At 34.6% G+C, this 27,519-nt stretch overlaps 1 protein-coding gene across 1 annotated transcript; it reads right to left on the bottom strand.

The window, feature by feature from the left end:
* Positions 1-7,500: 7,500 nt before the first annotated feature.
* Positions 7,501-24,882, bottom strand: ALB (albumin). Its single transcript, XM_032260979.1, has 15 exons — positions 24,720-24,882; positions 23,961-24,018; positions 22,692-22,824; positions 20,448-20,659; positions 19,749-19,881; positions 18,788-18,885; positions 17,004-17,133; positions 15,801-16,015; positions 14,578-14,710; positions 13,331-13,428; positions 12,010-12,148; positions 11,235-11,458; positions 9,836-9,968; positions 9,155-9,222; positions 7,501-7,669 (listed from the first exon to the last, which is right to left on the bottom strand). The coding sequence occupies exons 1-14, from the start codon at positions 24,796-24,798 to the stop codon at positions 9,181-9,183; spliced, it is 1,827 nt and encodes a 608-aa protein (XP_032116870.1). The 5' UTR covers positions 24,799-24,882; the 3' UTR covers positions 7,501-7,669; positions 9,155-9,180.
* Between the last annotated feature and the right edge of the window lie 2,637 nt (positions 24,883-27,519).

The raw sequence follows: 27,519 nt of genomic DNA, 5'->3' as shown, positions 1-27,519 counted from the left end.
TATTCTGTGGGATGTAAGAAATTTGTGAGTGGATATTTCTGTGGCCTCACAATTTCTGTCATAAAAAAAGTCAGACGCTAGGTCAGAACAAATCTCCACTGCCACTCTCAATGCCTCCTGGTCATCTTTGCACTGAGGCAGTATTGTCCAAACAAGGCATCTGTTGTCTGCCCCATCACAAAGTTAGGGGGGCCAGCTGTATCATCCAAAACTGTTCTGAGTATAGAAGAGCCAATCCTTCAGGCGGTGGAAAGGATAAGTAGAGCTAATATTTGAGTGTTGTTTATGGTGTTTCACTTATATTATTTCCATCACAGTTTTTAAAACCAAGAGATCATCTTTCCTACACTGAAGAAGCATCCTAATTTTGGCACATATTCTTCTTGGCAGCCATTGGAGCTAAACTCTGCACTCTGCTCCTTTGTAGCCTCTGCTCTAATGTCCCAGTGCCAAGCCCAAAGATACAGGCAAGCCTCATTGGAAGCTTTGGAGCATGCGTCTGCCTTGAAGGTGTCCTCTTCATCACTTGAAGATGTGTGTGACTCCTAATACTCAACTGGATGGCTCTTCAAGTCACCAACCAAATGACTCCACCTTAAGCAGATGAGAGCCTCTCCCCACACAAACAGAATGGACTCCCTATATTTGGTATTACAACACCACTTATTTCAATTCTTATTTCAAATAGCTCCTTATTTCAATTCTTCCCTTGAGACTCTTAGCTGTGTTTTTAAGGAAACAGTCTCCAGGGCGCAGATATCAATTGACCGAATGAATAAAGATTTTTGCAACAAAAAGAACTGAGTGAGACATGAGCGGAGACAGAGAGTAAATACAGAAAAGTAATTTGTTCATGCGTATGCAGTATTTTTCAGACCCAAGTAACTGCTTCACACTCTAGTGTTGAAGAAATTACACAGCACGCACATGAATTATGTAAAATGGGCAAAATGACTGTTACTCCCCCTGGACATCAACCATCACACATAACATTTTATAAACATAAAATCTTCCAATGGTCAGAAGATTCTATGTTTCCCAAAAGATAAATCTCAAAATGCCGAAGTTCTTTATTTGGTGCCATCCATGTATTCATGTATTTATTCATCAGTTACTCACACAAGAGAGATGATTTAGATAATTCTAGACCAATTAAAGTGATACAAAAGTGACACCACCGTATGAGACATTACTAGGTTTGCCAGCTTTGGATGTGCAGCTTTTGATGCACCTTAACTTGGAGAAATTTTTATTATTCACATTTTTAAAATAAAATGAATCATGGTTATTTTCTTAAAGTACAAATTTTCATGATTCAAATTTTTATAAAATTCAATTTATTATATTTGTTATTTTGGAAGTCAAGGAAATTATTGTAAATCAGGATTCTGTCATTTGTAGTTTAGAATATTTAAAGCTCATGGTATAAATCAATTTATTCATCTAATTTTAATTGCATACTCACTATGTACCAAGTTACTCTAAGTATCAGGGGAGACACATGGACTTCTAATTCGTGATCCCTGCTGATCAGAAACACTATCTAGTTGAAGAGAGAGGAGAGAGATAATGAACTGATACCATTAAATGAGTCAGCTTTCGGGGGTCAGAACTTTGTGTGTTCAAATTCAAGCCCTAGGACTCAGACTGTATATATTTAAAATGGATATAAAAATCTACAATAATTATAATAAAATATAAATGTGGATATTAACATGAATTTTTGAAAAGAATGTGAGTGCTATAGTAAGTCAGGTTCAAAGAGTCAAAGACCATCAGTAAAGAAATAACCAACTCTATTTAGAAAAGTTTCCTCAAAGAAAGTAACCTCTTAGCTGGATTAAACAGATAAAAAAGAGAAAAAAAAAGACATTCCAGGTAGAAGGAACCCATGTAGGAAGGCATGAAAAGCATGGTATGCTAATGAACAGTATGAAGTTCAAACTGATTAGGATATTGAAGGCAGGAAGTAAAAAGAGATTGGAAGGGTAGTCAGGTCTGGACCTTATAAAGTAATTAAGAAGAGCAAAGAGAGTTGTTAGGTCAAAAGGGAAGCGTAGGAATGATGGGCTTCCACGTGCAGTTTCTTTATATCTAGCACATCTGTCATAAAATTGTTGTCTTATGACAATCTCAGTTGCCCTTTCATAAATCTAATCTCTAAAATGTTAGTAATAGTAATAAAAATAACTGAGCCCATGTTGCTAAATTCCAGGAGGCACCCTTCACATTTTATTTTACATTAATAGTGTCCCCTGATTTATGCAGCAGTAGCATGCACTCATGTAAAGTATATTAATTTAGTCTATTAAGATTTACAATAATGAGTATAGAAGCCAGACTGACATACCTGCTTACTGTCCAATCGGTGCACATGAAGATTCTTCTTAAGGTTCAGGCATCATCTTTTCCTTTTCAGGTTCAGGTACCATCCCCTGTTGGTACTATCTTCTTTATTGTCAAATGCATCTCATTCCTGGCTAATTTCATATCTCCCATCTCAAGAAAAAAGTAGCAATGCTGTTATTACTCAAGAGACAATGGCACTTTGGAGGTTGTTTATACTGAAACAAATAAATCTTCTTGCTCTACAGTTGTCTATTACTTTTATTGAATTTAAAGCTGGTTACATCATTACTTGCATTGCTACATCATCTATCACGTCACCCTTAATTCTGGCTTCCAGTGACTCTTGTGTTTCACTGATAATAAGCGCAAATGCAAATCTCTGGTCATGTTAAATTTACTACTAAGACTTTAACATAAATGAAACAATACATCTTTTGACCATGTTTTCTTCTAAACTTTTAGGACACGATCACTGCATTTCTACAATGTGACCTATTTTCATGTTACTTACACCTCTGCCTTCCATACACAGGGACGAACAGGAAGAATAGGTGAGGCGCCTGAGGTAAAGCAAAAAGAGTGTTCACATTCCTTCAAGAAATGTTTGGCAGGACTTTAAAACCAACCCAGGGAAGTATAATGTAACCACATTGATGGAGGTAAGAGAGGACATCAGCTGGAAGAGTCCACTGGTAATGCAGAGCCATGGTCCTCAAAGCCCTTGGAAGAGATAGGCATGGCCACCCTCAAAGACTGCATCAGTTGATATGGAGGAATCTGTAGAGAAATGGAGTGCCACAATGGGTGCCTGCAGCAGAGAATGCTCTGGGTAAAGAATACCCGTCACCACTGCTGCTACCTTTGTGTATTGCAGGCAAAGGCTACTTAGGTGGAAAGAGCTCCTGCATGGCCCACACATACAGCTGAAGCTCAAGGACAAGTCAAAGGCCAGGGCCCTAAACTTATCTTGTGTTCAGTGTGAATAAGTCACCTGTCATAACTTCACAGAAGATGGTAGGGCAAAAATGGAGCTGACCTACATGATTTTGGAGAGTAATGTTTTGACTGGAAACTGTATGGCTAAAGACAAAAGGAACTATACATAAACACTGCACTCTAGTTAGTAAAGCTGAATTTCATGGAGGAATGGGTAACTCTGAAACTCCTTTGTATGAATCCTGAGGTGGAACAAATGAGTAGGTGGAGGCTAGATGGTAGAAGAGAAGTTTCTTACTGTCACAGAGGCAAGGGAGAAGGCTAGAATAAGTCCTGTGGTTCTGAAGTTAGAGACATCAGTATGAACTCATCTTTAATCATAAAGATAGCTGCATAGACACAGAAGTGATTACAGTTGTGTGTGTGTGTGTGTGTGTGTGTGTGTGTGTGTATTTAAATGAAGATAGTAATATTAGTATTCATACTTCCCTTTCTTTGCTCTGTTCCCTGAAATGGTCTAGAAGCAGTGATGCCCCATTAGCAATGAGAATACCCAGCACTCAGATCTTTGTAAAATCATTCTCTTATATAGAGAACCAGGCCTTCCTTAAGAAATGGTCATTTCTAGGGCTGGGAAAGGGAGATATAAGACGAGCCAGAAGCAGCTTGCCATGCTAGAAAGAAAACAAAATATAGTCAAAGGGATAGGGAAGTCAACAAAAAAGGAGCCCCAAAGGCCAAAGCTGGAATAATTTGAGCAACTGAATAATGTGGCATTGAATTATAACCCAAAGTATAAAACATACATGAGTTTATACTGACATAAATGAAAAATTAAATAACAAATCTTTCTTACGAAAATATTACAAATAAGACATGTAGATACTCCCCCTTTCAGGAGTTTATCGCTCTCCCTCTCTTTCAATGTGGGCTGGATTTCATGACTTGCTTCCAAAAAATAAGTGTGGAAAGGGAAGAGTGATAACTTTACAGTGGAGAAATCTGACAAACAGCACCTTAACCAAGTGATCAGTCTCAATATTCCCATGATAAATCATGTTGATATCATATCATAATCCCCCCAATATTGTATGAAAACAGGATTTTACACACACACGTGCATGCACACAGATCGATGTGCCTGCACCACTGTTACATTCCGGTGTACCAATCTTCCACAATCTCTTTTTGTTTGTGCAGGAAACAAAAAAAGCCAGCTAGCCAGAATAATGCGTTTGCCAGGCCACGCTCTAAAACTAGAGCAGTGAGTTTGGGTTCTGTTGACTTAACTGTCTGAGTTCCTCTGGGAATCTGGTCCACTCCAAGGGAAGCAGGGAAGCTGTAGCTCAGAGATTACCATATTTGGCGGGGGGGCGGGGGGGAATCTTTCTCCAAAAGTTTTAAGTTCCTCTTTGGTGCCTGAGACTGGCCAGCATGGCATTGCTATCGATACAGAGTGTCCAGACCCAGTTCTGTGTGGGTCTATTTTGGTGGCAGTGCTTATTGAACATTTTCTAGGACCATCTCTACAGCCTTTGAGCAGCCAAGGCCCACTATCTCCATTTCTCTTTTTCTGAGCACTCTCTGACTTCTGTGATGGTTGCAACAATTGTGAAAAAAATCATTTGATACAATCAACATGGACCAAAGTGGAGGCTGCTTATGGATAGGGGAGTGGAATGGTAGGGAGTGCAGAACAGAACAGTGCAGAAATAGAAGGAAAATTTTTGTAACTTGGTACTAGAACCTTTTGTAAGCACCACACTTAAAATGAAACTATTAACCACTGTTATTAAGAACAAGTTGCGGAATAGCATGTACAGTATGAAACCAATTTGATAAAAACTAAAAACACAAACTAATAAGGCTATAAATGACTAAGTTTGTGAATTAATAGACCAAGATCTAATAGGCTCGTAAATTCATAGACAAAGTTCTGATAGACTTGTAAATTTATAGACAAAGTTACAATATGAGTTACCTCTGGGTGGCCCAGAATAATATTTTAATGTTTTATAAGAAACAGTCACCCCACAACTTCTGCAGTTCATTATTTCAGTGGATCTTCATCACTCCTTACTGTGTGTTTCTCCAGATCTTCTAATTCCCTCTATAATAAGGATCCTCCAAACTTCTTACTCTCTTTGGGTGTTGTTACTCTAAACTGTCTTAAATTTCTTCTAGGATCACTCTTTTCCCCCAGTTCTGTCATCCACACTTATCATCATCTCAATCTCCTTTGTTCCTCACTATTTCTTATAGTGTCTGAATAGTAAAGAAAAGCCATGTTTTATTTTTTTGGAAAATAATAAGTCTTCAATAAATTTAACACCTACATTACAAATGGCCCTGAAAATGCTATTGAGTGATGGTATAACATTGCATCATATGGGTATTTTGTAGTATTATTAGCTATTTTATTATTTTTAAAAATGTTTTTTCTTTTCATAGGTTATTGGGGAACAGATGGTATTTAGTTACATGAGTAAGTTCTTTAGTGGTGATTCGTGAGATTCTGATGCACCCGTTGCCTGAGCAGTATACACTGCACCATATTTGTAGTCTTTTATCTCTTACTCCCTTCCCACCTTTTTCTCCTGAGTCTCCAAAGTGCATTGTGTCATTCTTATGCCCTTGCATCCTCATAGCTTAGCTCCCATTTATAAGTGAGAACAATGTTTGGTTTTCCATTCCTGAGTTACTTCACTTAGAATAATAGTCTCCAATCTCATCCAAATCACTACAAATGCCATTAATACGTTCTTTTTTATAGTTAAGTAGTATTCCATTGTGTGTGCGTGTATGTATCTTATATACATATATACCACAGCTTCTTTATCCACTCATTGATTGATGGGCATTTGGGTTGGTTCCACATTTTTGCAATGGTGAACTGTACTGCTATAACATGCACGTATCTTTTTTGTATAATGACTTATTATCCTCTGGGTAGATACCCCATAGTGGGATTATTGAATCAAATGGTATGTCTTTTTCAGTTCTTTCAGGAATCTTCACACTGTTTTCTATAGTATTGTACCAGTTTATGTACCCACCAGCAGTGTAGAAGTGTTCCCTGTTCACTGCATCCATGCCAACATCTACTATTTTTTAATTTTTTGATTATGTCATTTTTGCAGAGGTAAGGTGGTATCACATTGTGGCTTTAATTTGCATTTCCCTGATCATTAGTGATGTTGAGCATTTATTCATGTTTGTTGTTCATTTGTATGTCTTTTGAGAATTGTCTATTCATGTCCTTAGCCCACTTTTTGACACGATTGTTTTTTTCTTGTTGATTTGAGTTCATTGTAGAGTCTGGATATTAAACTTTTGTCAGATGTGTAGATGGTGAATATTGTTTTTCCCACTCTGTGGGTTGTCTGTTTACTCAGCTGACTGTTTCTCTTGCCATGCAAAACTTTTTAGTTTAATTACGTCCCAGCAATTTATCTTTGTTTTTATTGCAGTTGCTTTTGTGTTTTTGGTCATGAAATACTTGCCTAAGCCCATATCTAGAAGGGTTTTTCCAATGTTATCTTCTAGAATTATTATAGTTTTAGATCTTAGATTTAAGTTCCTAATCCATCTTGAGTTGATTTTTGTATAAGGTAAGAGATAAGGATCTACCTTCATTCTCCTACATGTAGTTGCCAATTATTCTAGCACCATTTGTTGAAAAGGTGTCTTTTCCCCACTTTATGTTTTTGTTTGCTTTGTCTAAGATCAGTTGGCTATAAGTATGTGGGTTTATTTCTGGGTTCTCTATTCTGTTCCATTGGTCTATATGCCTATTTTTATACCAATATCATGCTGTTTTGGTGACTATGGCCTTGTAGTACAGTTTGAAATTAGGTAATTCAACCCTTCCAGATTTGTTGTTTTTGCTTAGTCTTGCTTTGGCTCTGCAGGCTCTTTTTTTTTTTATTCCATATGAATTTTAGAACTGTTTTTTTCTGAGGGAAAAGCCATGTTTTATATTCCTTACCTATACCATAGTTTTGTTCTTTTAGTCATAGTTATTATATCAAAATATTATTTTTAATATTTATAATCTGTAACTTAGAAGAGTATTAATGTTTTATTTAATTAGCCCACAAGAAACTAGAAATCCTCTACTGAAGTGGAATAAGATAGAGCATTGGAACTTCCACAGAACATACAGAATTTTCAGGATAGCAACACACCTTTGAAAAAATAACAGTGCTGGACCACTTTTTTAGATTCTTTTCATTTTTTATTAATTAAAGCACAGAGAAAAGAGGCAAAATGATTAAAGAAATTTATGTTTCTTAGACAGGGTGTTGGCTTTACACCAACGAAAAAGAAAAACAGATGAATAAGCTTTTGATCTTTATTTTCTTTCTCTTATTCTCGTGGCAGGCTGAAAAACAAAAGGACAAATATAAGTCCTATTTGCAAAATGGCTGTGTTTTTCAAATCTGTTAAAATAAATGCCAAATTACTTAGATCATCTTTCTGCAATTTCTACCAGTGAAAACAATTTAAGCCTGTTGTAGTCTTATGGCTGCTGAATTCTCCTTCTGTTGAGCTAGGCAAAAGGACACACCAATAAATGTTGTGAAGCTCCTTTTTCACCATTGGTGAAAGGGAACACCATTGGCGCTATCAGACTCAAGCTTCAAAGTCAGAGGCTTTTCATCATCACTCCTCAGAGTTATTTACTCAACCCCTATATCTTACCTAAGTTATTACAAGCAAAAACATATCTTCTCAAAGTTAGAACTTTATTAAGAAAATCTTTGCACTTAGGATGAAAACAAATCACATCTTCACACTACCAAATTTGTAGAAATGCAAAGTTTCTTTCTTGCCTGAATGCATATGTTGGTATTATCATATGGGCAAAGAGGAAGTGAAATCATAATAGTAGTATAGACATCACAGTCAGTTTGGAAAATATGAAAATAACTCATGTTTAAAAAGTAGTTGAAGCCAGGCATAGTGGCTCATACCTGTAATCCCAGTACTTTTTGGGTGGGGCCGAGGTGGGAGGATTGCTTGAGCCCAGGAGTTTGAGACCAGCCTGGGCAACAAAGAGATATCCCCCATCTCCATTTTTTTAAAGTAGTTGAACAACTTATTTTTAACAACAACATGTTTTGTTGTTGTTCTATTTTTTAATTCTCCCAAAATAATTCAAATAAAATAGATAAAACATGTTTATGTTCAAACATCTACATTTTAAAGTGGGCCCTTTTGTCATAAGAAGATAAGTCCTATTAAAGCTCAGCTTGTTGACAAATTGGAAATTTAATAGCATATTGTTCACTATAAAGTTCACAGAAGGTAGATCCATCACATTCTCCAATAGAAAGAATGAGGTGAACTATTAAGTTGAACCGTATGAAATCACTGATATTCAACTGTATTTGCTCTATAAAGTGCTCTTTCATATGATTTGGCCTAATTCCTAGAGTATTCCCTGCTGAGCCACCACTTACTTGGATGGCTTTTCAGGGAATACTCTAGGAATTAGTATTCCCTAATACAAATCATATAAGTTAGAATAGGACATATCAGTTTGAAAAGGACAATGGGTAACACTTAGACTTTGGTTTGAATTTTGAATTTTGTCTCCACCATTCACTAGATGGGTGACCCTTTGGAAAATTACTTAACCTATGTTTTGATGTTTATCTTCATTTTCTCATCTACAAAATAGAAATAATAACAGTTCCCAACTCAGCAACTATTTTGAGAATTTTTAAAGCTAATATATACATATATAAATAGTTTAGAATAGTGGTTGGTGCTGGTCTATATGGCTCTTGGAAATGGTCAATCTTTGCTATTTTAATAATTATTATTATAGTTACTTTTTAAAAGAAATCCAAAATATAGTTACCTGAGATGCTCTTAATTGTCATGTCTTTAGGCTAAGGAAGCTTGACTTGCAGCAACAAGTTTTGGACCCTGAATACAAAGAAATGACAGATATTAGGAAAATATTAGCTTTACTATTAGAATACGAAACTAGCATTTATGAAGCTATTGATGATTGCAAAGTGATTTCATGTGCATCATATCCTTTAATTCCAATTCACTACTGTAATCTCTAGAAGAAAGCTCACAGACACAGTTGTCCCCAAAGGAATAAAAAAAAGTTATTGTCAGACCACAAGGGACAATATTAAGTGATTTAGACATTTGAATGTAGATTCTCCCACCAACCTATAAAATCAACTAAATCACAAACCACCACTTTTCAAGAAAATGTTTAAATAAATTAATGTTTTGATTTAATGATCAAAATATTTCAGGCCTTATAAATATTTGTACCAATATTCATAAGCATCACAAATTTGGAAACAGAACAGGCATTATAAACATTTTACAGGATGGCACAGTAGAGCAGGAGATAAAAACAAAGAGCTATTTTATTCATTTTGTAAGACAATTGTTTATAAAATAAGATCCCTGTCCCACATGTAAGAGTTTCCTTTGATATATAAATCCCTAAGCCCTAGCCTAACCAAACATGCAAAAATGAAAACTGGACATATTAAAATGAAGATAACTGTAGTACCTCCTGAGAAAAGCAGCTCTCCTTATCGTCAGCCTTGCAGCACTTCTCTACGTAAGCTGCAAAATTCTCCATAACAGTTTTCAGTTGCTCTTTTGTTGCCTTTGGCTTGTGTTTCACGAGCTCAACAAGTGCACTGAGTTAGAATGGAAAAAGAAAAAAAAAAAAAAAAAACAGAAAAAACATTACTCACACATAGCAAAATGGAGATAGTAAGGATGGTAGTCCCATCATTTAAAATTATAAATCTTGGAACCCCCAACTCTGAGTACTTTGGCACTCAGGCATACCTCTATAGGTCTTAATAGTCTCATCTGCATGATGAGGATAATAAAATCCACCTTCATGGAGATCAAATGAAACAATCAGTATAAACCACTCATCATGTTATGTAGTGTCAACAAATATCTTTTCAGTACACCTCTGGAAAGGAGTATGTCATTGCAATTATATATTATTCAGATTTTGGATGTGCCACATTATGTCATATTGAGTTTTATAGCTATTTAAGAGCTAAAACTTATCCTTAAAATTTAATTATCTTTAATATTATTATTAATAATATTAATAATAAAAAATATTATTATTAATAATAATTTAATTATTAATTAAATAATTTAATAATTATTTAATTATTTAAAATTTTTTCATCTATAAAGATGAGAATCTTTATATTTTGTCTTTAAACTTTGCTCCATTCAAAGCTATTAGTGGGGAGGCTATAGAAAATAAGGCTATCCAAACTCATGGGAGCTGCTGGTTCTCTTTCATTGACATCTGCAAAGACAACAATGCCAGAGAGAGATTTGTGTGAGCATGACAGGTTTTGCAATATTACTTTTCAGCCTAGACCGTGATTACAGCCCACCAGAGAAGACAGCAACTTTCTATTGCTAAATTTCACGCAATTCTAACCCCTGTGATAGCAATAGGGAGTTAAGCTTCAGGGCTTGCATTTCTAGATGTTTTTTTATTCAAGTTTCATTCTCAAAAATCTCATCTTGGGTGTTTGTCTCATGCGTGGGGTCACCGTAGGGCAAACTTAAAATAATTATTTACATCTAGAAATAAATTCTTCTATGGTTCCTTCTAAATAATTTGCCATGTGTGCAAATTTATTGGTTAATTGTTCATCTTTTTCTACTGATCATGGCCTAAGATGTTATTCTACTGTGGCTTTACTCCTCAATATTACTCTGAATAATTTTAGCAATATTATAACAGAGGATTTTGTCTTTAAAAAGTTATTCATCTTATTCCGGGTACTTTTATCAGCATAATAAGGGCAATACTTTCCTCCAAGAAATATATCATCACCACTTCAGGAAAAAAGTTAATAATTTGAATTGACAGTTCTTGCTATCAAGACTACAAACACGTGCAGTAATGAAATACTCCTCACGTTTGTTTCTTGACTTGTTGCTCCTTCTCAGAAAGTGTGCACATATCTGCATGGAAGGTGAATGTTTCTGCATTAAACACTTTGGGAGCATATGTTTCATCGACCTCCAGAGCAGAAAAGCAGGGTCGCCTGTTCACCAAGGATTCCGTGCAGCATTTGGTGACTCTCTCACTTACTGGCGTTTTCTCATGCAGCACACACAACTGGTTCAGGACCACAGACAGCTAAAAACAGGCAGGAGAGCAAAAATTCAGGAGAGGTGAAGCTGAAAATTTTCCATGAACTTCTGACTTTCCAGTGCACCAAAATAAGTATTATATTTCAACTAGTAATGTTGAATCCAAAATTGATTTAAGGCAGTGATTTATGTTTAAAACTACAAATAAGGACTTTCAAAATTCTCTTCCTTTTAATTAAATGTCTACATTTCAAGAAGAATTCACTTGAGAAAATAATTGATGAAAATAATTTCAGGCAATATGTGCTGAGACATGTGTTACAGTGAAGAAGAAATATTCCTATAATGATACATTAAAGAAGAGATCCCCCAAAGAAAGTAAAAATTTAGAGAACATTAGGCTGGAACCCTGAAAATGCATAAATTTTTAAAAAACAATTTATTATCTTTGGGGCGCTGGTTGCAATATCACACATACACACGTGCACAAAAACATGAACACACACATTACTCCCTTATGCTCCTGAAAGTCAGCATTATCAATATCTAAAGGTAAAATTTTGTATTATTAATTTATTATATTTTTTAAAGACTCACATAGTCTTCTGCACAGGACATTCTTTTTGCTTCAGGCTGTTTACAACATTTGGTGCCCACTTTTCCTAGGCTTCTTGAGACCTCTACAAGAGTTGGAGTTGACACTTGAGGTACTTTCTTGGTGTAACGAACTAATAGCCTAAAAAAAAAAAAAGAAGTCAATGTGTTTTCAGCCAGGCAAGAAACTGTCTAACATAGAAAATAAAACAGAGAACACTTGGCCAGAATCAACTAAAATGTTCCTGTGTTCCATTCTTCATATTATCTCCATCTGAGAGTAGTGGTTTAGTGTACGGGGGGAAACTTGCTTCTGAACAACTCGTTAAACCTGGCTTTGACTTCCAGCTGTAACATTTGTATAATCTTGGGTAAGTAAGTTACCTAATTCAGTGACATTAATAAATTTATTAATTTCTTTCTTCTTTCAGTAAAACCTGGAGAGAGCTTCACGTGCTACATTTGAAAGATACAAGTAGAAAATGGGAGGAAATATATCTGACTCAATAGGGGTAGTTCAAGGATTAAATTAAAAGTAATAAAACATTACAATCAATCCGACATTGTATCTAATATATAATAATAATGTATTAAGAATGCCAATTACAATTAAAAGTCAACATATGACTGTAATCTACTTGAGGGAAGCAACTATGTCTTCTTCACTGTTATTATCCCTAAAACCCATAATCAGAAGAGCACTATGTGTATGAGCCACACAATAAATATCTACTGTATAATATGTCTCTTCTTGTTTTTACCTTCCTAGATAAGGCTCTATTGAATTGGGACATTAGTCCAGCAAGCCATTCTGTCGCTATCTCTTCTGTGGAGAGAAATTCCGTAGAAACACAAGGTTTAACCAGCAAAGACTAGGCACATCTCCCAAGGAACTTAAACTTAATATTCAAATATCTAATTCATTTTACTATATTGTTTTTGTTCAGCTTATATATTACTTTTTGAGCAACTGCTATTCAAGGCCTACTACTTCCTGCTCTACAAAATATTGCCATGTTCTATTTGTCCATTAACTATTCCTTAACCTTCAAGGAACAACCTCAGTTCTGATATACCAAGATTTGTTATTCGCCCTCCCAGGCAACATACTTCCAGTCTTAAGAACAATTTTTAGACTACATTGAAATATAGGCCTCTCCAACCCATCAACTATTTTATCTCTCCTCTCCTATCTTTTGTGACAAAGAGTGATTAGAAATACATAGCGTATTTTCATTCTTAAAAGTTCTATGCTAGGTGACTCATATATTAAGTCTTAAATAATTACAAATTGATCAAGAATCAGTCAATAAAAATTACTTACTCATTCTGGAATTTGTACTCTCCAAGCTGCTCAAAAAGTTCACAGTTCTGTTTGACTAAGTTCTGAGGGTCTTCCACAAGAGGCTGGAATTCATCAAACTGAAACATAAAAGAATTGTGTTGACAGTACTATACCTGAGGATCAGATGCAGGTTGTTTTTCACCCCTCTGGTCAGAATGACATATTTCCTCCTATCTTCTTAAATCCACAGGAATAGATAAATATCAATGCCACATCTGTCACATTACATTCAAAATATTTATTTGGTGAGCTTGCATCACGTAACTAACTGGCTAAGAATATTCAGGCTCTGGAGTTCAATGACCAGTATTTGAACCAAGTCATCTAACTCATTCTTCAGCAGTGCAATTTTACCTACCATCTCTACACTTCAGAATCCTTACCTCCAAAATAGGGGCAAAGATGGTACTCATCTCACAGAGCTGCTCTGTAAATAAATTAAGCTAATGAAATTAAACACTGCCTCCATATAATAAAAGTTTAATAAATGATGGCTATGATTATACATATTACTATTATTAGTTCCTCTTTCCAGTTACATTCAGGGCTTTCCAAAATGAGAGATTTTACCTCGTTCATTGGTTGTGCATGGTGCGTGGCATACGGCAGCTTCTTTATAGAGGAAAGAATGAGTTTTCTTTTATTCTGAATAGTTTGGAAACCATTACATATGCTAGTGGGGACCCTAAAAATCTTCCAGAACAGATTTCCTCTCCTAACTTAATTTCTTGTAGAACTATTCCTAAACCTTTTCAAAAAGATTTGAAAATATTCTAAAGGGATATATTCTACAATTTCCCTTAAGATATTAATTCTAGTACTTGATAAAAGGATGTTATCATGATCCAACAATCAAAATGCAAAAATGTTGGAATCAGGCTAACTGACTTTACATCTAAGTTAAATATCTTCTAATTAACATTTAAATTTACTTTAAATTATTTTGTTCTCAGGATTGTGAAGAAAAGAAAAAATGATCAAAATTATTTAGAGATTGCTCTGTTCAGATCTTTCTTTTCTAGACTAACTATTCTAAATTTTGTTAAACATTCTAAGGCTGCTTTTTCTTAGAAAAGTAGCCTTAGAATTGAACTGAAGAACTGAAATCATCTCAAGGAAAGATCTAAATTGTACTGTGCATCATTTTACATTCTTGCATTATTTTTCTTTCTCATTATTGGAATCATCAGTCAAAGAATCACATTTTTTTCAAACAATAAACATACCACTTTGGCATAGCATCCATGGGGATCTTCCATGGCACAGCATTTCTCTAGAGTGGCTTCATATGCCTTGGCAAGTCTCAGCAGCAGCATGGGAGAGTAATCAGGATGCCTTCTTGAATATTCATACAAAAACCTAATTAAGATGAAAATAAAATAGGCTTTGTTGGACAAATTAGCACAAAAAATCACAAAGCTAACCTCAAAAGTAAATCATATTCCAAAAGTCTTAGTTTGACTAAACCCCAGGCAGTAAAGCTTAGTAGCTAAGGACTTGGAGTCCAGAGTTAAAGTTACCAAGGTTCAATTCCTACCTCTGGCACTTATTTTACTGTGTTGTCTTAGGCAACTTATTTAGATGATCAGAGCCTTAGTCTCCTTCTTGGTGGAATGGAGATAATAATAGTGTCTGTCTCAGGAGGCGGATTATGAGAACTATATGACATAATCTACACAAAACACACACTGCTTGGCACATATGAAGTGTTTGACAAATGATACCTGTTATTTTTATTAACATTTTGTTTGATTTAAACTATATCTCAAAGGGATTCTGATAAATAGATGGGTAGAGATATGTTCTTAAATATTTTCTTTCTTCTCTGTATGAGTGAAATCTTGCAGGGTACACAATTTTATGAAATATTTAGTGCATAAGATATTATCATAATCCAACAATAAAAATGCAAAGTTTGTCACCACACTTTCTGACAATATGCAAACATTTATTTTGTAATTTAGTTGCATACCATATTGCCGTTATACTGAACTTCTGGTCTTTTAACCAAATATAAAGCATGTGGTATCAGATTCTATGCTTCTTTTTACAATTCTTTGCTACCATTGTATACCTTAGATAGACTAGATTAGATTAGTTATATAGGTAATACATAGTCACTCACATGTATTACAGATATTCAAAAAATACACTTTGAATGAATGAAGTATATATAATTTATGTATACACAAAATATTTCTAGGTATTTTCAGAAATGCCTCTAAGGAGTAAGGAATGCTGAAATTTTGCCATGAGCATAAATTATTTTATGACAATGTATTCAACAAATTAACTATTTCAAAAACTGTTAAAAGCTGGGAAAGGGAAGGACGAAGAAACATGCTGGGCAACAGGGTAATTGTAGCAACTCCACAGAAAAGCCTAGACTATCCTCCCAAGTTGTGAGGTCATACCAAATCTATGAAAGAATATCTTCTTATCTACTTACATGCCCAGGAAGACATCTTTTGCCTCAGCATAGTTTTTGCAAACATCCTTACTCTCAACAAATTCAGCAGCTAATTCAGGCAAGTCAGCAGGCAATTCATCATTTTCCGCATGGGAAAGGCAGTGGGATTTTTCCAAAAGAGGTTTCTCACAGCATTCCTTCAGTTTACTGGAGAGTGAATCTTGATTGTCACACATATACTTGGCAAGCTCCGCCTATAAGTAAGTTGGTGGAAATTGTTCAACATAAATTGACATTACTGCACTTTCTCCTCAGACCTTTATTAAGTTGGCAGAAGATATTCATTTATTCTAAGACCATACACATGTACCTTCTATGAAGGTACATACTCTGTTTGCTCCTAAACCTGGAGATATAGATAGGACTACAAAACATTCCCACTTGATTAAAATAGACTAATCAGTAGCAGGTGCTCAGATCAGTTATTTATTCATTTTATATTTCTATTGTTAAGGCATTTAAGTTTTTTTATTAAAACTCAATGCTCTTTTTCCAAATAATCCCCTGAAATTAAGTACAGGCATTTTGAAGCCAAATAACTAAATAATATGGAAGATTTTTGAAAAATGAGTCAAGATCATAATCATAGTCATAGGCCCTGCTTACATACACAAAATAGCTGCCTTAAATTTTCCAGAAAGTGTCATGAGAGATTAGGATTCTAGTATTTGTCCCTAAATTTAATCCTTGAAGAAAGGGAGAAAATCTTATAAGTTTGGAGAAAAGAGATATCATTCCAAGTATTTGCATATCTAACAAAGAGAGCTAATTAAGGGTGGGAACATAGAGAAGAAAAATATATCATTTTCCAAAAATCTGTTCAGGTAGTGACCTTCTCCAAGTCCACCTCCCTCCCTCCAAAACGCTTCTTAGACATCTACCTTGCAGATGTTCTATCAAGTAGAACCTTGTAACTGTTCTATTTCAGTTTAAACCTTTGTTTACAGTTAGAGCATGACTGAAAGGGATTACAAATCAGTGAATGGGTTTATCATGTAATTTATAGCCAGGCTGAAAAAGAAAAGTACCACCACCACAGGCAGGGAAAGGTTGAAGATAGGGCAGATGGAAGCACGGAAGACAATCTCAACCCACTGTCAGCTATCACCAATGATAGCAAACTCAGCCATTCTACCAACTGGAGCATGCAAGCTAACAAAGAGCATACTGATAACTCTTTACCCTGTCATCTGCACATTCAAGCAGATCTCCATGGCAGCATTCCGTATGGACTTTGGTAAGATCTGTCACTACCTTGGTAACTTCTGCAAAGTCAGCTTTGGGAAATTTCTGGCTCAGGCGAGCTACTGACCTAGAAAGAAAATCACCCATAAAAATAGCATTATCATGCAATATTTTTTATGAAAGCACTAGGCAAATACTATTTCTGATAAGAAAATTCAAAACTAACATACAGAAATAATTTTTTAAATTGTACTTTAGGTTCTGGGGTACATGTGCAGATCATGCAGGACTGTTGCATAGGTACAGAAATTATTTTTAAAATTCATTAGTTCTAGTTCTCAACCAAATGTTCATCGTTTTTCTTTAGGGCAGAATTATCCATTTAAGAGTGTGGTGGCAGACAGAAATCTAGCACATCAAAAAAGCAAAAATCAGAAAGGAACTCCGAATGGGGCAACACGCTGAGAGGCATCAGGTTTGAGTGTAGATGTGACATCCAGATCTGGCTTTATCAGATTAGCAGTTGGTCTCTAAACAGTTTACTCAGCCTCTCTCAGCTTCAGCCTCTGCAGTGTCACAACAACGTGCTAAACTGAAAAATTGTTTTGAGGATCAAATTAGATAATACATTCAAAAGCATTTTATAATCTAGGGAGTACTACACCAACACCAGTTGTCTTTTTTCTCAATTGCAACATATTCTTTCTAACTTCTAAAGGTCTTTTAGAAAAGAAATCTTATAACTTCTACAGAATGAGGGAGTTTTTACTGATCATACTTATAAAAAGAAAGATCCAGCACCATCTTTAAACTCTATGATAAGATGTAAAAGTCTAATTTTCTTCTTTCTCTAGTCATTTCACAGTTGCCTAAATCTGATAAAGGAGACTTCTTTCCCAGAACCAATCATAACCTGTTTATCTGTGTATATTTTTATGTTGGTGTTGTTTCATTTATAAATTTGGTTGATTTTGGTGGTGTAGGTCATAGGAATGATGGGCAAATACAGTTCAATTGACAGTTTCTAGACAGCATGCATAATGTCTATTATTTTCATTTTATCTCCTGTTGTGTTGATTTGCTGTTGACTAGCAGGTAAGGAGTGAGGCTGAGTGGACAGCTAGTATTTTTCTTGGCTCAGATATTAAAGTATGCTCCCAGAATCAACTAAGTAATATAAAAACAGAGGCCCAGGCAAAAACCTGACATGAAGATCAGAGCTGGAGCTATGCAAGAATAAGAGGTAACTTCTACTTAGTCGGTGACTGAATTTAACTATCAGGACATAAAAAGACAAACATACAGTTTTAGATCATTAGGGGAAGATAAAATTAAATAAAGGAATTATATGTGCTATATACTTGTATCAAAATGTCTCATATACCCTGTAAATATGTATAACTACTGTGTATCCACAAAAATTAAAAATAACTTTAAAAATTAAATAAAGAACCATGCCTACAGCTCTACAAAAATAATCAACCATTAGAATAAGAGTCCAAGTTTTTATAAATAAATAGAACTTAAATATCTGTCCTTTTTTTAGAACAAAAAGGACAGTGTCTTCTAAATTTTTTGACTATTTAGAAAAAAGATTAAATATAATGTCAAATTGTCATTGATATTCTGATTTTTACCTCTACTAGAATTCTACCTTTTAGACAACCAAAGAAATGTGTCTAACAGCACTTTTCAAAATGCATAAAAGTGTTCAATTTTGACACTGAAGTACTATCATTTATATCATTACAAAGATGCAAATTATGTTCAAAAACATTTACCATGCTTTGAAAGCTCTGTCTCCAAATTTCTGAAGACTGGCACACTTCAATCTCTGTTTGGCAGATGCAGCCTTCCCTTGATCCTGAAGTTCATCGAGCTACAAAAAGGAATCATTTGGCAAAAATTAGAAAAAAAATTCTACTTGAGACACCCCCCCATAACCTCAGATGAGACTGTGCCAAATTAAATTTCGAAAAGATAGCTTATGCCTGAATTCCCAAGTACTCCCTTTGGTGAATAATTATTTTGTTCTGTAAGAAACGGAAAGCTTATTCTGGTCATAGCAGAATTTCCCTGTGTAGTTAGAAACCAACTGGAAATATTGCCAGGGTAAAAAGCCTTAAAAGTGGGAGAAAGAGTAGGAAGAAAGCCTTAAAAGCGGGAGGAAAAATAGAAGAAATAGTACACTAATATCCCAGGGACTGCAATTTTGCTAATTTTTAAATTTTGTGTATAATTAAGTTCAGTCCCTCCTCCACCAACTCTTCCAACAACAGTAGAATTCTCAGAAAAGAAAATAGAACACTCCATAAAGTATACTTATGAAATGAATGCATGAACTCAAGCATCTAGATGCAGTAAAATTCTCTACTTTGGATTCCCTCTCTAATAAAAAAGATCATGAAAATATAAACAAGAACTGTGGCCCCTTGCTGTGCAATTTGACAAACAAATTTCAATATTTCACTATAGTGATCACCACCATAAAAAGTGGTGAAATATTTAAACACATGCATGGTGATTACCTCTGTCAGGTTATTACTGGCAAATCTTAAAAGAAGAAATGAGACTGTAGGCCTTCAAAGTTGAAAGATTTGCGGGAGGTAAGAGTGGGGAAGGCTTTTTTGACCATGTCAAGAAGTTTATATCAGACACTCAGGTTCCCTAAAACTAGCCACAAAATGGTCAAAATCTGAGTCTGGACTATGAACTCTTTTTTTCTATTCTTTTGCGCAATACCTTTGGCAACAGGCAGGCACCTTTATCAGCAGCCTGGCAACATTCTGTAAAGGCCGCTTTATACTTTTGAGCAAAGAAAAGGAGCTCTGGGGCATAGAAGTAAGGATGTCTTCTGGCAACTTCATATAAGTATCTAAATTTTGAAAAAGAAAAACAGTCACTTTTCTATAGCAGACAGTATTACAGAAACAATTGTAATCAACATTCTTTCCAGAACTTCCAAAACCCAAATATATTTAATTAACAAATTAAGCTCAATTTGCACATGATGGTCTTGTCTTTGTTATCCTTTAAGTCTGTGAAAAAAGGGTTAAGTTGTGTGTATGTGTGTGTGTGTGTGTGTGTGTGTGTGTGTGTTTGCATACATGTTAAATTTTGGAAATATAACGTTGCTGACTAAAATCAAATCAATTATAGTAACTTTATATTCATATCTTCATAATATATTAATATGCCAATCTCAAATTTTTCAGATGGATCATATCCTGTTTCAATAAACTCCAAAATATCTTTGATTCTATTTTTTGTTATGTAGAATTCTGTGATATCAGATACTACTTCCTTAAAAACTCATCATCATAAAACTTCCAAGTCTTAATGTTGAAAATATTTTTGTTACGGTAATTTTTATAGTGAGTGTTGGCCTATGGAGTTATTCCATACTTTTTAACTTTGATGTATAAACATCTGATCACTTACTTTTTCAAAAATGTATCTGCATTTTCCTGAAAAGCACCGCACATCACATCTACCTCTGGTCTGACCAACGGAGGGAGGTCTGGCTTGTCATCTTTGTGTTGCAGGAAGCATTCATTTCTCTCAGGCTCTTGTTTTGCACAGCAGTCAGCCATGTCACCATATTTTTCACGAAGAGTTGCAACTGTGCATAATTTGTCTCCAAAAAGAGTATGCTAAGTGGAAGAAAGCAGGTTTCAATTGCTTGGCAATTGAAACTATACTATAAACCTTTTTTCTTTATAGCCAAAGAACAATAGAAAGAGTTTAATATACTGGTGAAGCTTGGTCAGGAAATCATTTAAAAATCCACTTCGCTTTCCAATCCAGATTTAGAGTTTCCCTTGATTTAACCATCTCTGTATAATTTTTCTAAGAATTAACTGTCACACTATAACTTACAGTGAATAAAACAGGGCAAAAAGACAGTCAATGGCTTTAAGAAAAGTTACACGACTCCTGTTTCCAAACCTAAAACTAAAGGGTAAGAGCAATAATTATAACAAAAATATGGTAAAATAAGCTTCTAAGTAGCAAGTGAATTCAGCTAGAGGAGAAAAACATTGAGATAGCTTCTCATTTCATATGCCCCCTTCTTATAGGGCCATTTTTAAATATATGTCATTCAAAACTGAGGAATAACATAATCTATCATGTATTAAGTGACTATTAAGATGTAAACATGTTTCTATATTTTCTATTACCTGAAATCACTTTCCATTAAATGAATCCTTTCCTTGTCTCTAATTTTTATTATGAAAGTAATTGTAACCCCAGGGAGAATATATTACTCTAGACGGAATTTATTAAGTTTTTTAAAAAATGTACTTTTAAGAATTCATATGTAGAGCCATAGTATTGTGTAAAGTTAAAGTCCTGACTTTGCTGTGAGGGAGAGGTAATAACAAGAAGGGGAAAGGCTCCCCTTCCTGTGTTGCTGGAAGCATTCATTTCTCTAGGGTTCTTGTTTTGCACAGCAGTCAGCCATGTCACCATAGGTTTCACAAAGAGTTGCAACTGTGCATAATTTATCTCTAAAAAGAGTATGCTAAGTGGAAGAAAGCATGTTTCTTCCACTTAGTGGTGAGAAAAAGATAAACCTGTCCTTGTTTTGAAAATTGATCTGCAAATACTAAAAGTTTAAAGTTCTTCAAAATGACTAAGTATTCTGCTTTTGTACAGTATGTAAAAACACAAAGATATCTAAAATGAGGAATAGATAGCTGTACTATTATTCCACCCAGGTAACAAAATTAGCACAGAAATCCGTTGGTGTTTTCTGATGATTAAAAACCATGCTATCATCTCTAAGAGATAGTAGCTCTCCTATGTTCATTGCAGCACTATTCATGATAGTCAAGATGCAGAAAGCCAATTTAATGTCAATCAACAAATGAATGGATAAAGAAAATGTGGTATACACATGGACTGGAACATTATTCAGCCTTGAAAAGAAGGAAATTCTGCAATAGGCAACAACATGGTTGGCCCTTGAATACTTTATGCTAAGGGAAATAAGCCAGTCACTGGGGTCTGTGAGGGGGAACTAGAGAGGGACAGTGGGGGGTGAGGAGTTGGGGAGGGATAAGGTGGGGAGAAATGCCAGATATAGGTGATGGGGAGGAAAGCAGCAAACCACACTGCCATGTGTGTACCTATGCAACAATCTTGCATGTTCTTCACATGTACCCCAAAACCTAAAATTCAATAAAATATATTAAAAAAAAGAAAAGAAAAGGTAAACAGGACATGATACCACTTATATGAGGTAGTTAAAATAGTCAAACTCAAAGAATCATAGAGTGTAATGATGGTTTCCAGTGTCTGGGGGAGGAAAAAATGGGGGGTTACTAATCAATGGGCACAAAGTTTTAATAAAGCAAGATGAGTAAGCTACACAACAATGTACCCATAGTCAACAATAATGAATTTTACACTTAAAAATGTAAGAGGGTAGATTTCATGTTAAAGGTTCTTACCATAACAAAATAAGACAAATAAATAAATACAAGCTATCAGATCACTATTAGCCTCTGTGAAAAGAAATCAAACCTCAAATTTTAAAAAGGGTGTTACTTTTGAGTGTTGCTGACAAATTGCGTCATTTAATAATAATTGAGAAAACTAAAAAAAAAAAAAAAAGTCATTTGAAATGCTTGGGATTACTTCAAAGGGAAGAAAGAATCTCCAAAATTAGAATGTACTTACAAGTGATTTGTCACAATTTTCAGCTGACTCATCAGCGACACATGTTTTTGCAAATTCAGTTACTTCATTCACTAATTTTACATGATCTTCAAATGGGCATTGCTGAAGATACTGAGAAAAGGCAACCAGCACCCTGAAACAAAGGACACAGAAAAATGTAGTATAATAAAACTTCAATATATAATTGGCTGTTATGCTAGAGAAAAAATCATGTATGGTTATATATTCTATCTTTTATACATCTTCTTCGCCATTATCCAGAAAGCCTACTCATATCAGGTATTATCTGAGACCCAGCTAGGCATATGTGTCTTCTTAAGCAGAGGATAGTATTTCCCCAATGTTTATATGCATGCGTGTGTCAGTAGATGCACACATGGATCAAGCAAGCATACTGTATACCAAATAGATCTAATTGTCAAGACTAGGCATTTTGAAAGTCCTCTGAGTTACTTAGAAAACAAATCCCACACACTTTTTTGTTCTTTTTTGAGACAGAGTCTCACTCTGTCACCCAGGCTGAAGTACAGGGGCACAATCATGGCTCACTATAGCTTTGACTTCTCAGGTCCAAGAAAAGTGATGCTCCTACCTCAGCTTCCCAAGTAGCTAGGACTACAGGCATGTGCCACCATTCCTGGCTAATTTTTTTGTCTTTGTTTTTGAGAGACTTGCCCAGGCTGGTCTCAAACTCTTGGGCTCAAGCCTTCCAAAGTGTTATGATTACAGGTGTGAGCCACCACACCTGATCCCCACACACCTCTTTAATTAGCCTGTAGGATTACGTTGACTTTTAAAAAACAAATTTTTCTCACTTTTTTACTAGATTAAAAAATATTTAAATAATCCCAATTAACCACAGGAGTGTTTCCTATGTAAAGGGGATTTAGTGAGTGGGCCACCAAAGTAAACCTGTATTAAACTCCTTTGCACCAACCATGTTCTGTATGAGTTCCACAGCTATACTTTCCAATACAGTAGCCATTAGGCACATGTGACTATATACATTCAAATTAACTACAATTAAATACAATTTAAGGTTTTGTTTCTCAGTTGCACATGTCATATTTGAAGTACTCAATGGCCATGTGACCAGTGACTACTATATTGGATAGCCCAGATACAGAATATCTTCCTCAATACAGAAAACTCTATTAGACAGCACTGTTTTAGAATCTGGACCCTGATGACAAGGAAATATAAGCATTTTAGAATAATAAATAACACTATTAGAAACATTAAATTTGATTCATCAATATTTTAACTTACAGGTCTTTGAAATTTTCTTCTCCCAAATCTTTAAACCGATGAGCAACCTCACTCTTGTCTGGGCAGAGAGAGAAGAAAAAGAGTTGTGAAATACTGAGGAAAACAAGTAATAATGTTACTTTTTATATTTCTTTACATTTGACTTAGATTATGCATTTACTTCAAAATATTGGGCACTGATTCCTACAGAAAAACTCAGGATGATGGTGAATTATTTATCCTGCCTTTAAACAGAAGAATAATTCAATTACCAAGAATACTATTATTAAAAATATTAAATATTTATAGATTTATATTGACTTAGATCATCTAATACTCTTAGTGTCTGTTAACAACTACTGAGAAGACAGGCTGAAATGAAAGTAAATATAAATACAAGTTCTATTTATGAGATCAACAGCACAGGTTTTGTGATTTTTAAATAAAGCATAGTGCAATGAATAGGTCTTTGGGATAGTTACGAATTCAGTCTTCAACTCTATTCTGTGAAGTTTAAGTCATTCTGTCTAAGTCACTCTGCACTTTCCTACATGTGCAAAAGAAAATTAGCCACTAAACAATTCTAGCCCTTTTTTTTTTCTTTTACCTAGGATGTTTGAAATTTATTAATATAATCTTGTAAGACTTCACAAATACAAAACGTCATCCCATTTTAGAAATAAATGCTGAAAGAATTCTTTAAAAATGTAGTTTACTAAAACTTTATGTTACTAGGAAAACAGAAATAAAAGTTGAACAATAGAAAAATGAAATTCTTACGTGCATCTCGACGAAACACACCCCTGGAATAAGCCGAGCTAAAGAGAAAGAGAAGGGAAATAAAGGTTACCCACTTCATTGTGCCAAAGGCTCGTGGGGTTGACAGAAGAGAAAAGCTAGGACAAATGGAGAGAAATTAGCACTAATATACTTCTTTAACCAATAATTGTAGATTATTAACTAGACTCATCTTTGTATTTCATTGGCTCCCAACTGATTACAAAATTCATAATATTCTTGCCAAAAAATTGTTTGACTAAATCCCTTGTGTGTATTTACCTTCTGGAACTGTTTTCTCCACAAGACCTTGTCAATGTATTAAAGTTGTGTAAAACACCTTATCAAATTTTACATAAGAGTTTAAAGATTTTGTACCTTTTATTCACTACCATGCTCTTTAACTGCAATTTCCCATTTGAACATTTTAGTTCTCGGTGTTTGCAATTTAGTTCTCAATGTTTAGTAATTGGTAACCAAACTAAATACTTGCTTGGAAATAAGACATACTGAAAGAGTTAAGTCCCAAGTTGTATCTATTGCTAATTCCAGGTGTGCTTTTATCTGTAGATAATAAAAATTTATACACAGGTGCTCATGCATGCACACAGACGTATACATACGTATGTATTTTAGGGCTTATGTGTCTTATTCACTGTTCTGAAGCCATCCTGCCTAAAAAAGTTGATGGTGCCTTAGAGGCAAACTAAGGGAAAAACATAGCAACAATAACAAGTAAAACAGAACTTAGAAATTCCATGTTCCTATCCCTGCTGTGGCCCACATGTGATTCAGGCCCTGAGACAGGATATTTAGATTCAGTGTGAGTATGTCTCATGCGTTCTTCAGTCAAAGAGAGATGGAGAAGAAAATGGACCCAAATGACAGTGATGAGTATCTTTGCCAAATTCCCTGTAGGTTATGAGAATCCTAGACCTTCACCAGGCATAGGATTCTTTCCATCCCTGTTTCATATTTTCTTCCTTTCTCTCTTTCAATAAGTAGAAAAAACACATGTTCTTTCATGTTGCTTTAAATTTCAAAATAAATTTAGCATTATGTCTAAAAACAAAGCAAAGCAAGAATAATTTTATTAATGTTTCATAAATCTTCCTTTCCTAACCACAGTTGTTATCTCCACCTCGGAAAAGCCATCGTACCTCTGCCATTTTGCTCAGAATATGAAGAACTACTGAGCTCAACCAGTAGGGAAAACAACTTTCTCTGATACTACAGAACAATAATTGATACTAAGCCATTTATTTTACTTAATTAAATAAGTCAGTCAAAACTGGCAGTCAAATTTCCCCATGGCACATAGAGGTACAGAGACTAATAAAGCATTATTTTTTCTATTCAGTCTTATAAGGAAAGAAAATTTGTTCTATTCAGTCTTACAATGAAAAAAATTATTTTCTATAATCTTACACTATTTTATTTCTTCTTCAGGAATGGGTACTAATTAAATAATAAAGCAAAGAAGAGGAGAAAATCAAACCTAGATAGATGATAAATAGATACATAGATAGATTTTTTTTTTTTAATGATTCAAGGGAGTCCTGAAAGGAAACACCAGACTCGTCTTTCTGACTACAATTGAATAGACATAAAGCAAGTCGTCCTATGGAATTATTTCCATTAAAGAAAAACAAGCATATTTTCTAAAGCCAGAAAAACCTATATCTGAAAAGAAAAAAGAAACTATTCTGTCTTTCTAAATTAATAAAATAAATCTTTTTGGATAAATTATGTCAATGTTTAACTTCCTAGAAATTATTTATTAGAAGTCAGTAACCAACCCTAGATTTTTCCTTATAGGAATCCCTGAGAACAGCCCATGCAAAGCTAAAATCCTTACTATTGAGTGTAATTGTTACTTCACAAATTCAGGCCTTTGTCACCCACACATATGCTTTGTGCATATTTTTTCATTTAACAAATGAAAAGAAAAATATTAGTCCATTTAGTTTTCACTGCAATATTATATTGTAATATACTGTTAAACACAAAAAACACTTTTAAAAAAATCTCAAATGCATAATGACTGAATAGAAACTTTGAATCAATTTTCCTATATCTAATGAAGATCCCTAGCTTGAAACAAAATAGATGAAACCCAGAAGAATCTTTTCTTACAGTACCAATAAGGCATTTTACCTATGTGTATCCTACTAAAAGATTAACAGATAGTTTAGAAGTTAAAATACTTAATTCTCAATGATATCTGCATACTTAAAATTAATGTTTTTTTGTTTTTTTGGTTTTTTTTTTTTGAGACAGAGTATCGCACTGTCTCCCAGGCTGTAGTGTAGTGGCCAATAAGAAATACTTGAACAACTGCATTTTGTGGATTTGCAAAGTAAAAATTTCCTCATTTTTTGTTGATGGGATAGAAAAGGCACAGTTTTTAAGTAGACAAAATATCTCTGAACCAGTCTCCCATTTCCTGGCCACTCTAATCATAACCTTAAATCTGGACCCTTCTGCTAACCTCAGGACTCCTGAAGCTTCTCACTGAGTCATTCAAACCAGGTTTCCCCTCCAACTAGCAATCCGTTTGGTCTAGCTCTTAATCTATCTCCCACTCTGATAAGTTATACTTCTGAGTCTTCTCTAAAAGACAAAGTAAAATATCTTCATGGAAATGTAACAACGTCTAATAATATCCTCACTATTTTAACAGAGACTTTCTATGAACAATCACTTTACCCAAAGTTATTCCAAAATACAGGAAATTTGGATTCATTTGGAGAGAAAATTGGGAACAGGAAAATCTTACCATTTTTCCACTGTAAAATAAACA

Source organism: Sapajus apella, unplaced genomic scaffold, assembly GCF_009761245.1.
Source record: "Sapajus apella isolate SASKATOON/1434 unplaced genomic scaffold, GSC_monkey_1.0 scaffold121, whole genome shotgun sequence".
Classification (NCBI taxonomy): domain Eukaryota; kingdom Metazoa; phylum Chordata; class Mammalia; order Primates; family Cebidae; genus Sapajus; species Sapajus apella.
This window is presented reverse-complemented; position numbering and strand designations above follow the sequence as displayed.